The following is a 15,357-nucleotide window of genomic DNA, read 5'->3' on the forward strand; positions in this document are numbered from 1 at the left end:
CAAGTCCTTCAGAGATGGACAATTTGAAATCATGAACCGACCCAGGAGAGCTTGGACAACCTCAAAGATATCTCGTTCATGGTGGACCTCCTTGATGAATTGATGTCAGTGTCCTAGAAACAGTCATGACAGCTTGCAAATGGTCTGTTGGTCTGTCCATTCAGACGGGTCCTTGGACCAGCAGCACTGTATCATCTGGGGGCTGATGAGAAGTCCAGACACTCCCGCTCCACCCCAGACTCACTGGGTCAGAACCCATGTTTTAACAATATCCCACATGGATTCACATGCAAGGGCAACTGTGAGAAGCATGGGCTCACAGCCCCATGGGCCAGGTTTTCTAGGACTTCACGCCTCTGCTGGGCTCCCCAGGCACACTGGCCTCCGTACCTTATGCTTTTTGAATTCCTGGCGAGACAGGAAGCCCTTACAGACTGCCTGAAAGAGCATGATGGTCTGAGACACCAGCTTCTCCCGCTGCTTCTCAAGCCTGGAGACCACACCCGCCTTGAGGAAAACCTGGAAGGAGAGAAGGGTGTAGGTGACTCCTCCTCTGAAGCAGACTGTCTGGAGGGGAAAGTGGCTGCAACTCAGACCCTCCTTCCCTTGCAGCTGCCCTCAGTATTTGCTATCAGCTGTCCTTTAATGGGTCCCTGGGTGGCACACACAGTTTGTCTTCAACTACTAACGTAATATTGAATACACCATGGACTGAAAGAAGAACGAACAAATCCGTCTTGGAAGAAGTACAGGCAGAATGCTCCTTAGAAGTGAGAATGGTAAGATTTTGTCTCACTTACTTTGAACATGTTATCAGGACGGACCAGTCCCTAGAGAAGGACATCATGCTTGGTAAAGTAGAGGGGCAGGGAAAAAGAAGACCCTCAGTGAGATGGATTGACAGTGGCCGCAACCATGACCTGAAGCATAACAACAATTGTGAGGATGGCGCAGGACTGGGCCATGTTTTGTTCTGTCATGCATGGGGTCACTATGGGTCGGAATTGACTCAATGCACCTAACAACAACAACAATTATGCCTTCTGCAAAGTGAGAAGAAAGCCCTTGCCTGCATCCTGGATCGACCAGCCAGGATTACTTAAAGGATTTTGAAGAGTGTGGCTCAGGGTGGGAGAAAGCAGAGACTCCTGGTGCCTGCAGCCCCACAGATGCATTTCAGAGACACATTCTAGCCTACCCCAAAATTCCATTCCTCCTGCTCCCTGTTTCCAGTAGGAAAATTTAGAAAAATAAACGGTTGAGAGCAATGTGGTAGGATATTAGGGAAACCTGAAGGTTTGAGATGGGAATACAGTACTGTATTTGCATCCCAGCTCCACCTCTCTGTGCCTCAGTTTCCTCATCTGTAAAATGGGCTGATGTATGAGATAATATAAGGCAAGTTACACAATTAGGAGGCAATTGGGCTCAGTGGTAGAATTCTCGCCTTCCATGTGGGAGACCTGGGTTTGATTCCCAGCCAATGCACCTTATGTGCCGCCACCACCCACCTGTCAGTGGAGGTTTGCAGGTTGCTGTGATGCTGAATAGGTTTCAGCAGAGCTTCCAGGTTAGGAAGGAAGGTCTGGCAATCTACTGTTGAAAAGCAGCCAGTGAAAACCCTGTGGATCACAACTTTCCAATCCACAACCGATCCTGGGGATGGCACAGGACCAGGTTGCATTTCATTCCCTCATGCATGGGGTCACCATGAGTCAGGGGCCTCACCTGACAGCAGCTAACGACAACCACACACAATCAGTGCAGGTGTTGGTCCTTAGTACCCATTGCCGTTGAGTCGATTACAACTCATAGCGACCCTATGGGACAGAGTAGAACTGCCCCCATAGAGTTTCCAAGGAGCGCCTGGTGGATTCAAACTGCCGACCTTTTTGGTTAGCAGCCGTAGCACTTAACCACTACGCCACCAGGGTTTCCTCGTCCTTAGTAGGTACTCTGAAATTGTCAGCTTTTATTATTAGCATTGTTATTGTCGCTATTATAAAAGCAATTTAAATACATTATTTCTTTTAATCCTCAGAACAAGCCTGGGGGATAGACCTGGCATCTAACAGAAAACAGCTCGTGGTACACGGTTTCCAGGCTGCAGCTCATCAATAATGGATGAAGGCCTCTGCAGCACTGTGATCAGTGCCTCCCTGGCACCCCGCAGGGCCGCCCTCAAAGAAACTGCAGGGAACAGAAATGAGAAAGCCGGGACCCCAGGACTGACTGTCAGCCAAGAATTAAGGCAGAGCGTCCTGGAGGTGTGGGATGAAGGATTGTCTGAGAGGACCTGGGATTTTTGGGCCAGGCCTGCTCCAGCCAAGATGGTAGGGGGGCTACAATTTGGTGTGGCCATTTTCTTACCTTTCCGAAGGCAAAAGAAAGATGCTGTAATGGTGGAATTTAAGGCAGAGTGATGTTAGTGGTGCTAACTCTGTTTCGCTAACTCTGCTCAGAGTGATGCGGGTGTGATCACTTTTCAGATGTCCTTACTGCTTATTTCTAAGAACAGCCCTGTGTGTTTCTTTGCCAGAGGTGGCTTATAACCCCAAAAGTGTTGTGTTTTGTTGAAGGCACTGGATACCAGTACCAGGTGCCACCAAGTCAATTCCGACTCATGGTGACCCCATGTGTTACAGAGTAGAACTGCTCCATAGGGTTTTCATGGCTGTGATCTTTCAGAAGCAGATTGCCAGGCCTTTCTTCCAAGAAGCCTCTGGGTGGGTCTGAACTGCCAACCTTTTGGTTAGTAGCCGACCACTTAACTGTTTGCATCATCCGGGGACTCCATGGAGGCACTGAATAAACCTGTTGCCATGGAGTCGATTCCAATTCATAGCGACCCTACAGGACAGAGTAGAACTACCCCATAGTTTCTAAGGAGTGCCTGGTGGATTTGAACTGCTGACCTTTTGGGTAGCAGCTGTAGCATTTAACCACTACACTACCTTAATTAGTGATGTTATTAATAGTGCATAGTAATTGGTTGACATTTATCAAGACTTTACAGTGCTCTTGATCTGAACGAAACACTTTGGCACGCAGGGTAAGCACTTTACATACATCACCCTGTGTGATAGTTTTCATTATCCCCCATTTTATGGAGACAGAAACTAAGGCTAAAAAAGCCATCTGCCCAAGATCCTTTGCTAGCAAGTGCAAAGCCTGGATTTATTTCCTTCTATCTGACTGTAGTGAACCACTTGGATTCTAACCGAAAAGGTGGCAGTTTGAACCCACCCAGAGTCTCTATGAGAGAAAGACTTGGTGATCTGCTTCTATAAAGATTAAAAAAAAAAAAAAATTCAGCCTAGAAAACCCAATGGGGGTAGTTCCACCCTGTCATATAGGGTTGCCATGAGTCAGAGTTGACTCAACAGCAGCTAACAATGACAACAATTTGACTCCAGACAAGACTACAGATATCAGTGACCATAAGTAACATTTGCGTGGCATCTACACTTTTCAAAGCCCTGACTCCTATATCTCATTTTAAAACCCAGAACAGTCCTTACGAGGAATCTATTGGCTCAGAAAATCAAAAAACCAAACCTGTTGCTTTCAAGTCCATTTCAGCTCATGCGGACTGCACGTATTACGGAGTCTTAGAAAGAGCATAGCCAGAAGGCTCCTTAGAAACGAGAATGGTGAGACTTCATCTTATGTACTTTGGACATGTTAGCAGGAGGGACCAGTCCCTGGAGAAGGACATTACGCTTGGTAAAGTAGAGGGTCAGGGAAAAAGAGGAAGACCCTCAATGAGATGGACTGACACAGTGGCTGCAACAGTGGGCTCAAACACAGCAACGACTGTGAGGATGGCCCAGGACTGGGCAGTGTTTACTTCTGCTGTACATATGGTTGCAATGAGTCAGAACCTAGTTGACAGCACCTAACAACAACAATTTTTGCAGTAGCAGATTACCAGGCCTTTCTTTGTGGTGTCATTGAGTGGGTTCAAACCACCAAACTTTGAGGTTAATAGCCAAGGGCCAACTGTTCGTGCTACCCAGGGACCCATTGGCTCAGGAAGGTTGTGTAATTTACTTACGGTAACAGAGAGGTTGATTGACAAAGCTAACACTCAAACCCAGACCTTGGGTTATCTCCTGCACCCACTCCCAGTGCCAACATGAGCATCCATTTCCCCGTTCATTATGATACAAACACCTGAAGCTTGAGGTTCAACTGCAATTTGATTCCAAGTGGAACAAAGGGTCTCAATCATTTCTCCATTACCCTGAACCTGTTTTCAGTAATGGAGACCACTCAACCAATCCCGCAGCCAGCCCCTTCTCAACGAGAAAATGAAAATGAGCATGCCTGATGGGTGCTAACTCGGTTTTACAGAACACTTCCTATCAGCCAGGGCCACCAAGACAATTAGCCTCATTGAAATAAAGACACAACTGACTCATTACCCATCAGATGGCCTCAATAATGACTGTATTAATTTCACAAGCTAGTGAGTCCCAAAAGCTGCCATTAAAAAAATTTAAAAAATCAATGATCAAAGGGATGACAGCCCTAGTTCATATGTTACAAAAGCTGGTGGGTCCTGCCAAAACCGCCATTGATTAAGTATGAAGCATTCGTTAAAAAGATAATTGGAAACAACCATACACAGAATGGGAATAAGTCCTCGCCTCTGCAGAATCTTATCTTGACTTTTCTTTTTTTTTCTTCTAAGAGCATATTGCCGACTAGAAGGCCAACTGCTTGTGAAACCACACCTTTTTCATAAATGTCATAGCCCTCAGAACAGGCCTTGATAAGGCACCAGGGGCTGAAAATCACAAAGAAAAATCTAAATTATTCCCTTTTCATGGGTCCAGCTGCTTATCAGACCCAAGCAGAGAGAAACATCCAAACAGCCCCCCTTTAAAGAGCCCGTAGGGGCCACAGCTATTTTTTTTTCTAAAAATGTTGACCGCCAGGTTTTTAAAAATCTGCTATGGCCCTAGCTCCCATTCCCGGTACTGCTGAGGACTTAGCGCCTCTTCTGTTAGTAATCTGACAGATTGTTGTTGTTGTTAGTTGCCATCAAGTTGATTCTGACTCATGGTGACCCCATGTGGGACACTGTAGAACTGCTCTATAGTGTTTTCTTGGCTGTAATCTTAACAGAAGCGGATCTCCAGGTCTTTTCTTCCACAGCACCGCTGGGTGGATTTGAACCGCAACCCTGAGGTTAAGAGTCGAGCACAAATCATTTGTGCCACCTAGGGACCCTCATTTTACAGATAAGAGGAGTTTTAATTCTGTAAACACTGAACATTAATTGATAGACACCTTGCTTCAGTGACAAATGTATTCAACCAGTTATGACAGCCAACCCTGTTAAGTGACAATTTACTGATTCCCACAGCTAACTTGGGAGGGCGAGGCTAGTAGCTGCAGTTTAAAAAGGAAATGGAGGCTCAGAGAAGCTAAATCACTCACTCAAGATTCATAGAAAATGGTGGAGCCTGGGTGTGCACTGAGTCAGCTTTCCACTGGGCTTCATGGCCTTCCCACCTAGTAAGACATCACATCTGCCCTTAAAGACTCAGGGGGAGAAATCTCGTCTTCCATGCGGGAGACCCGCATTTGATTCCAGACCAACGCACCTCAGGCACAGCGACTACCGATCTGTCAGTGGAAGCATGTTGCTCTGATGCTGAATAGGTTTCAGTAGATCTTCCAGACTAAGATGGACTAGGAAGAAAGGCCTGGTGATCTACTTCTGAAAATCAGCCTATGAAAACCCAATGGATCACAATGGTCAGATCCACCACCGATCATGGGCATGGCACAGGACCGGGCTATGTTTCCTTCCATTGTGCCTGCGGTCACCATGAGTCAGGGGCTGACTTGAAGGCAGCTAACAACAACAGCAGTAAGCTTCCAAAAGGATACATGGGCCTTGATTTTCTCTAGGCAGGTTCTCAGTGGTTGCCAAGTATTATTCAATAATAATAACGTTTTATTATTGGAATGTACAGGCTTATGAACTTCTTGCCCCTGCCACTGTGAAACTGTGGGTAGCAACTTCTTCATCTTCCTTGCTTTTCTTCTTTGCTCTGCTATAGCTGCTGGGATTATAGGGACTGATTTTTTAATTCCTGAAATAATGAAGTCATTATTTAAACCAGTGGTTCTCAAACTTGAGCACGCACTGGAATCCCCCAGAGGGCTCGTTGCAATACAGAGCGCTGGTCCCACCCCCAAGTTTCAAATTCAGTGGGTGTGGGGTGGGACCTGATCATTTGTGTCTCTAGGAAGCTCTCAGGTGGTGCCAATGCTGCTGGTCCAGGGACCACACTTTGAGAACTATTGGGCAAGAAGGATGCAGTTCCTGGAGCTGAAGAACAATCCCCAATGTTAGCACACGTAAAGACCTACCTGTGTGTTAAGAATGTGTTGTACGTTTCCATTAATAAACAGTGGAACCCACAGCACATCAAAAGGAGCCTGGGATTTGGACAGATACAGGTTGGCACTGAAGCTCTATCTCTAGCCATCTATAAGACCTTGAAAGGGGGCTTACGTCCCGGAGGTCCAGGAAGTATATCCCATCTGCAAAGCAGGGATATACTGGTTATCTCACAGAGGGTATAAGGAACAATGCATGAAGTTGCCTGGCATAGGACCTGGCTCATAGTGGGAGCCCAGTAACTGACAGGTGTACTCCCTCTAATGCCAAGTTCTGCAAAGGCCCAGATGCTGCCAACTTCCGGCAGGGGAGATCAAGTTGAGGTCACAATGGATTAATGGCCTAAGCCATATTCCTTAGGAGGACCTGTATTGAGGATACTAGTGGGTTTAAGATGAGCTGTGAGGAAGGGGAGGAGTTTAAGGGACAATGAGTTCTTCAAGAGAAGGGCTGTGTTCAGAGAGGCATGATGGAGCAGGCAACTCAAGGCTCCAAGAAATACAAATGGCCAATAACACCACAACTATGGGCTTCTGGGGCACAGCGGCCTTCCCAGCACCTGGAGGTGGAAGGCCATCGATAAAGGTTTACCAGATGACTTCAATGACTCGGTAGATAATAAGATGGGAAGATGGATGGAGCAGTTACTGCCTTTGGTCTATTTCTTTTCCAGTTTGTATTTCTAAATATTGTCCTTTCTCCCTTGCCCACCACCTGACCCTTGAGTTTAAGATCTCTGTGCCCCATTTCCCAAATTATAACCCATGGAACACCAGTTCCAGGTGATGGTAATGGGTGTTCCACAAAAACAGAAGGATGGGGGTTCTGTGGTCAAATAGTTTGGGGAATCCTAAATACCATATATGCCCCTCTTGAAAATTCACAGGATATATGAGCATATTAGGGCTCTGTGAAATTCTTCTCCAAAATTTTAAACATTTTTGAAAGAGCTTTTGGCTTAATACCAGTTTGGAAAAAGCTATTTCTTTCAATTCTAACGATAATGTCCCACCTTCTACTCCCACCTTCCCTCGCCAATGGCTATAATCTTATGGAAGTGGATCTCCAGGCTTTTCTTCTGTGGTGCCCCTGGGTGGATTCAAACCACCCACCTTTCAGATAGTAGTCAAGTGTAAACCATTTATACCACTCAGGAAGCTTATACCTTTTTCTTCTATCTCCTCCTTATTTTTTTACTTACTCCTGCTATTCAACTAGGGTTATAGTTGTGTTATAGTTGGTTGCAAAGTAGAAGTTCAAAGGCTTTTAGTGAAGTCTTGAGTGCCTCTTCTCAGGTTTTATGGCAGCCCTTTCTGAGGCTCCTAAGGACCAGAATGTTAACCATTCCAGACCACCGAGGTCCTTGGGAGTGTTACCTCTAATAGATGACAATTTCCAATGTTATTTCCTCCTACCTTATTACATTTTGTGAGCTAGACAGGGCAGAAAACTATCAGGCCCATTTATAGTTTGGGGAAAAGAAGACACACAGAGGAAACATAGAATGGAGCCAGGACCAGAACTGGGGTTCAGCCCCTGCTGTTATGAATGGAAGGTCCTAAGAAAAGAAGTTCTACTCACTTGACTGTGCCCCACGGCCACTGCCTTCTTCTCCAGATCCAGGGTCTGCAGGAGGTCCTCCACAGCCTTGGGAGAAGAAAGAAGACGGAGAATTGCAAGGTCAGTGAATCCCCAAGTGGAAGGCCAGGCTGACTGAATGACTGATATGCCGGAAGACAGAAGACCCACCCAGGTGTCTGTGAGCTTCAGCTAATAGAGCCCAAGGTAAGAACACTTCCCACCTCACACAGGGAGTGCAGAAGATGAACACTGAGTGTGTGCCATCCATTCTGCTGGGACCTTCACATACGCCATCTCTTTTCATCTTCTTACCAACCCTGTGACGGTCGCCATATTGCTACCCATTTTACAGAGTAGAAAACAAAAGATACAAAACTAAATGAAGATGCTTCTCCAAGGTAACAGGGTTCCACCCAGGGCAGAGCCAGATTTGAATCAAGGTCTGTCTGGCCACTTTGCAATATCTATGTCTTGAACTGCTTCCTATAACTAGGATGGCTCCAGAGGGCCCAAGGACACTAAAAATTCACCCACTGTATCACTACGTCCCCCTGTGACAGCCTCCAGCTCTCTGTCCTTCTCTCATTGTACTTGCCAATGGCTGCCTCCCTCTCACAAATATTTGCTAAATAAATTACATGATCATTAAGCTTGCCTGCCTGACCCAGATCATGGCTACCCGGATGGACAGACTGTGTTTTAATTCAACTCTTAATTCTTCCATTGCACCTTGTATTGTTCTATGCATACTGTAAGTGCTCAATAAGAATGATGACTGAATGGACAAATATCCAAACAAAGAGAGATTCAGTGAGGTGAAAAAGCAGCCCCCACGTTGCTGAAAGAAAGTCAGCCACTCAAAGAGATTCCTGGCTGCAGCGTAGGCCAAATCACCAACCATTTAATGGAATCTTCCTCTTGTCAAATAATCACACAGGCTCTGTAACAACCTGCCCCCTGTATCCTCAGAGAAACACAGGTCGTGCCTGGTTCCTTCGTGACTGCCATTTCCCTCCCTCTCCCCCCCACCACCCCTCGTGGATTTTCCATTCACTCACACTCAGAAAGGCTATTTTCAAAATGAGCTGGCAGAAAAGTGACTGCCACACTCAAGAAACAAAAGGTATTATAAGAGTGAAGTGACTGAGTGGATGAGTTTCAGCCCCTTAGATCAGCAGCATCACAGACCGCTCCTAAGATACCCCCCACCAAAAAAAAGTGCTCATTAAAAGTCTAGTCCCAGACTGCAATCACGGAGGACGCTCTGGCTTCCTTGAAGACCATGCCATCACACCCCTCCAAACAATCAGTGGTTTCAGTTATTACATTTTGGACAAAATGTTCTAAGTGAGTTTTAGACAGCAGAATGCATGAAATCAATATATCTAAAATATAATATCTCTTCTCTCTGCACAAGAGGAGAACAAAGTAAAAATCAACTGAAAATAAGATGCATGGATTTAAAAAAATGAACTTAAACCACCAATGAAATTTTTCTAAGTTGCCTTGGAGTTTAAAGCCCAAGGTAGACATTTGGGGGAAAAAAATCAGGACCTGGGGTTAGATCCACGTGGGTTCAGAGCCTTGTTTGACCGCTCACAAACTGTTTGAACATGGGCAAGCAGTCTATTCTGAGCCTAAGGCTCATTGTCAGAAAAATGAGAAAAATAATAGCAGCTGCTTCGAAGGATTCTGAAAGTGTGCTTGTGAAGGGCTCCACACAATACCTGGTATACAGTAAGCACTTAATAGTCAATAGCAGCTATGAGCACCTCTTGCACCCCATAGCCAACTCTGTTTTGGCTAAAATCTGGCAGAGGCATTGCAGGCTGTGGACTACAGTTTGTACTTCTTGGATAAACCCCAAACGCTGCCAAAGGATATGCTTAACCCCAACAATAGCTGAGGATTCTTCTCCACTGTCTTGTTTTCTTATAACCCTTTCGGTTTCTCTGTGGACAAGAATGTAATGCCCTACAAAGATATACTTTGTCTTATTAGCCTCACTTTACAGACAAGAAAGTGTAGTTCCAAATAGTTAAGTGGGTGGCTGCAGGCACAGAGTGATGCTCCTGAGTCTCATTTTCCTCACCTGTAAAGGGTGGCAATTGCTGACAAATGGTGTCCCTGCCTGGACAATATGGCTGTTGGATCAATTGAGAATATATGAAAAAAAAAAGACATCGTAAATGAATGTGCACTTAATTGCTATAACTGTTATCATTATCAATATTACTATTAGACTGACCCATAGGGAACTGCCATTTGTTTAAGTCACGTATCAGTGATTTCATTTCATTCAACATAACGACGTGATCATTGCCTAACAGCCAGCTGGTGGAACAGACAAGGCAAGAATCCAGGTCACTGGAAAGAATTCCTTGTCCCACATCTTTATGGAATCAGCTATTCTATATATCTGAATTTTCCAGATAATCGAGAAATCCATCTCAGCATAGACTGCCGTTTTGTCAGTGACACATTGGCCATTTTAATCCAAGCAAACACGACTGTCTGTTTTTGAGCGTGAGCACTGTTCTAAGTGATTTAGACATAATAATTTATTTTATCTTCAAAACTCCCTGACAAGTACTATTTTATCCCCAATTTACAGAGAAAGAAACTGAGGTCCAGCACAGTGAAATGACTTTCAAAGGTCACATGGTTAGGGAATGATAGAAGGGAATCCAAACATGGGAATCAGACTCCTGAACCTGTTCTCTGCCCTCTGAGGCTGAAATGACTTTCTAAGGTCACATAGTTAGGGAATGATAGAAGGGGATCCAAACATGGGAATCAGACTCCTGAGCCTGTTCTCTGTCCTCTGAGGCTGAAATCCAGTCCAGCTCCAGCACTTACCAGCTGTGTGATCTTCAGAAAGTCACTCTTTCTGTCTGATTCACACTGCCCTTTTCTACAATGCGGTGTAACCATGCCTATCTCATGTGAATGTAGTGGGAATTTAATGCGTTCATAAAAGCAGCATGTAGGAGTGAGACTTCTGGAATGGTGGAGCAAGAAGCTTGGCAGACCCTCTCCCCCCAAAAACAATGACAAAAACAGACAAAATTGCCAAGAACAGCAAGTTCAATACTCTGGAAACTGAACAAAGGCATACAACAAATAGAGAAGCATTTATTCAAGAAAACCTACTGAGCACCCTGTAAGAACAGTGGTAGTCTATGGCAACCTTCACTGGCAGCCCCATTCCCCTCTCAAGCTCTGTCACTGCAGTAGTCCTTCCAGGGCAAAGCAAGCTGTGAAATCCAGAAGCTTTGCTGTCAGAAAGAGCTCAGTTATATCAAGTGAAGCATGGGAAAATGATATAGCTGGTATAAATTTCAGAGACAGTAGCAATGTTAGTAACAAAACAAATAGGGGAGACCAATGGCACAGCTAGCCCGAGGCTATATTCCTGGTTGAGGCAAGCAATGGGCAATAAAAAAAAAGAAAGAAATACAAACCCATTGCCGTCGAGGTGATTCCAACTCATGGCAACCCTAAAGGACAGAGTAGAACTGCCCCATAGGGTTTCTATGGCTATAAATCTTTACAGAAGCAGACTGTCATATATTTCTCCCACAGAACAACTGGTGGGTTCAAACTGCTGACCTTCCAGTTAGCAGCTGAGTGCTTAACCACTGCACCATCAGGGTTCCTTAACGGGCAATAGACTATCAGAAATTTAATAAGGAGATACAGGAAATGAGACAGCCATAGTCAGTCTTGATAAGCTGCCACATATTCTTGGCAGTCTAGTAGGTTGCACAAATACTCAAGGCCTCAGGTATGCACAGGAGAGATAAGAGAGAGTCCTAGTTATCTATATATTGCTATTTAAACATGAGGCTGTGCACACAGACGTAAGAGATATGAAAGAGCCAAGGACATGGCACGCTTGTAAACTACCTGAACACTGAATACATTTCCCAACCCACACACATCCATCAAGAGAAAGCGGAAGTCTTACAGATTCAAAGTGTTTGATCACAACATCTGCTGACCACTAAGCTATGTTGATATAGGGTTGTGCCTAGAAAGCCAGGATTTAAAATAAAAACAAGAACAACAACAAAAAAAATGAGATATCATTGGTCATAAACCACTGGGGAGACAAACTTCATAGATCTAGTCCAGACATTTACTAAACAAATTGAAAATGATCAGAATCCAGAATTGTTATATTTTCAAAAATGTTTAGTTTTCAACAAAAAATCACAATACATGCACAGAAATTAAAAAGTGTGATCTATACTCAGGGGAAAAAAAGCAGTCAGTAGAAACTGTCTCTGTGTTCTCAGATGTTGGACTTAGCAGACAAAGCCTTCATAAAAATGTTCAGGCATTAAAGGAAACAATGCTTAATGAATTAATGGAAAGAATAATGACAATGACTCAATACAAAATATCGATAAAGAAATTGAAGCTAAAAAAAATTCAAGTGAAAATTCTGCATCTGAAAGTACAAATTTCCTAAAGCGGTGACTCAGTGGAAGATCTGGGATGGCAAAACCAAGAATCAGTGAATTTGAAGGTAGATCAATGAAAGTTATCTAATTTGAGGACAGAGAGAAAAAAGAATAAAGCCTCAGAGACATGCATGGTAACACCAAGCATTCCAGTCAATAGATGCATAATAAGAGCCCCAGAAAGAGAGGAAAGAGAAAAAGGGACAGAAAAAAAATGAGAAGAAATGGTGGCCAAAACATCCCACAAAACACTGATCATCCAAGAAGCTGAATGAACTCCAAATAGGGTCAACACAGAGAGCCACCTCAACACACATCATAGTCAAATACGAAGAGAAAATATTAAAAGCAGCAGGAGAAAACTAACTTGTTATGTAAAAGGAAGCATCAAAACAATTAACGGCTGACTTATTATTAGAAACAATGGAGGGCAAAAGCTTCAGATTACACATTAAAATGTTGAAAGAAAAAAAAAAACTGTATCCAGCAAAATCATCTGTCAAAAATAAAGGTGAAATAAAGACTCCCTCAGACAAACAAAAACTGGGACAATTTGCTGCTATTGAACCTATTTTATATGAAATATTAAAGGAAGTCCTTCAGACTGAAAGGAATGATACCAGAGGTAACTCAAACACTTGAAGAAACAAAGAGAACCAGAAAAAGTAAATACTTTGGTAAACATAAAAGACAGTATATTTTTCTTTCCTCTTCCCTTAAGTAACTTAAAAACATAGATTAAATAAAAGAAAAATTATACAGGTATATCGCTGGGCTCATAATATATATAGATGTAATATACTTATTACAATAATGGCATTAAAGATGGAGGAGAAAATACAGCTAAACTGGTGCAAAGATTATATATTTTAATAGAATTAAATTAGCATTAGTATAAAATAGATTATAAAAACTTATATGCATGTTGTAATCCCTAGAACAAATATTAGGAGGCAGGGGAAGGAACTAAAATGGTACATTGGAAAACACTTAATTTACACAAAAGAAGACAGTGGAGAGATAAAAGAGGCATGGGACATACAGAAAACAAATAGCTAAATAAAAAAATAGGAGGTATAAATCATATTAAATTAAACAGATGAAGTACTCTAGTAAAAAGGTAGAGATTGTCATCCTGAGTTTTTAAAGAAAATCAAACAAGATACAACTATATAATTTCTACAAGAGATGCACTTTAGTTTCAAAGAGAGGTTGAAAGTAAAAAGATGGAACAATGTATATCATACAAACAATAAGCGTAAGAGAGCTAGAGTGACTATACAAATACACAAGACAGACATTAAGCAAAAAAATATTACTAGAGACGAAAGCGATATTTTATAATGATAAAAGGGTCAATCCATCAGGAAGATACAACGGTTATAAACAAGTATGCACCCAACAACAAAGTCCCAAAATACATGAAGCAAAAATCAACAGAATTAAAATGATAGACAGTTCAACAATAATAACTGGATACTTCAATACCTGACTCTCAATAACAGAGTAACTATACCAAAACATACAAGGACACGGAAGACTTAAAAAACACAAGCAACCAAGTTGGAGCCCTGGTGGCACAGTGGTTAAGAGCTTAGCTGCTAAGCAAAAGGTCAGCTGTTAAAATCCACCAGCTACTCCTTGGAAACCGTATGGGGGCAGTTCTAGTCTGTTCTATAGGGTCATTATGAGTTGGAATCAACTCAACTGCAATGGGTATCAACCAAGTTGACCCAACTAATCTCTACAGAACACTGCACCAAACAACAGCCCACGTTGAACACTCTCCAAGATATATCATATGATGGGCCATAAAACAAGTCTTGATAAGTTTAAAAGTATTAAAGTCACATGAAATATCTTCTCAAATCATGATGGGATTAAAATTAGCAACCAAGAGCAGGAAATTTGGGGGCAATACACTTATATATGGAAATTAAACAACATGCTCCTAAATTACTCATGGTTCAAAAAAGAAGTCACAGGGGAAATCAAAAATATTTTGAACTAAGTCAAAATGAAAACGCATCATATAAAATTTTATGAGATGAAAGACCAGACTTAATGGTCTGACTGAGACTAGAAGAATCCCTGCGGTCATGGTCCCCAAACCTTCTGTTGGCCCAGGACAAGAACCGTTCCCGAAGACTACTCATCAGACATGGAAGGGACTGGACAATGGGCTGGAGAGAGATGCTGATGAAGAGTGAGCTACTTGTATTGGGTGGACACTTGAGACTGTGTTGGCATCTCCTGTCTGGAGGGGAGATGGGAGGGTAGAGAGGGTTAGAAAAACTGGCAAAATGGTCACAAAAGGAGAGACTGGAGGAAGGGAGCAGGCTGACTCATTAGGGGAAGAGTGAATGGGAGTGTGTAGTAAGGTGTGTATAAGCTTATATGTGACAGATTGACTTGATTTGTAAACTTTCACTTAAAGCACAATAAAAATTATTTTTAAAAAATTTTATGGGATGAAGCTAAAGTAGAATTTTGAGGGAAATGTATGCTTAAACGCATATATTAGAAAAGAAAAAATACCTCAAGTCAATAACCTAAGCTTCCACCTTAGGAAACTAGAAAAATAGAGGAAACTAAACTCAGAGCAAGCAGAAGGAAGGGAATAATAAAGATTAAAGTGGAAATAAATTAGATTAAAATAGAAAATCAACACAGAAAAACCAATGAAACCAAAAGCTTGTCCTTCGAAAAGATCAACCAAATTGACAAGGTTTTAGATAAACTGGCCAAGCGTGGGAGTGGGGGAGACACAATTACTACAATCTGATTAATGGAACAGAATTAAAAATCCAGAAATAAACCCCTACATTTATGGCCAAGTGATTTTCAACAAGGGTTCCAAGGCAATTCACTGGGGGAAAGGATGGT

The 15,357-nt window shown here is 42.9% G+C and overlaps 1 protein-coding gene across 2 annotated transcripts in view; it reads right to left on the reverse strand.

Annotated features, from left to right (window-relative positions):
* Positions 1–15,357, reverse strand: part of MYO18B (myosin XVIIIB) — a 305,824-nt gene that overhangs the window by 190,075 nt on the left and 100,392 nt on the right. For both annotated transcript variants that reach the window (XM_064272527.1, XM_064272528.1), the window contains exons 19-20: positions 8,003–8,068; positions 391–519 (exon numbers count right to left, since the gene is read on the reverse strand). In XM_064272527.1, coding sequence (XP_064128597.1) covers positions 391–519; positions 8,003–8,068 — 195 coding nt within the window. The remainder of the gene's footprint in view (positions 1–390; positions 520–8,002; positions 8,069–15,357) is intronic.

The sequence above is a fragment of the Loxodonta africana genome, chromosome 19 (assembly GCF_030014295.1).
Source record: "Loxodonta africana isolate mLoxAfr1 chromosome 19, mLoxAfr1.hap2, whole genome shotgun sequence".
Classification (NCBI taxonomy): domain Eukaryota; kingdom Metazoa; phylum Chordata; class Mammalia; order Proboscidea; family Elephantidae; genus Loxodonta; species Loxodonta africana.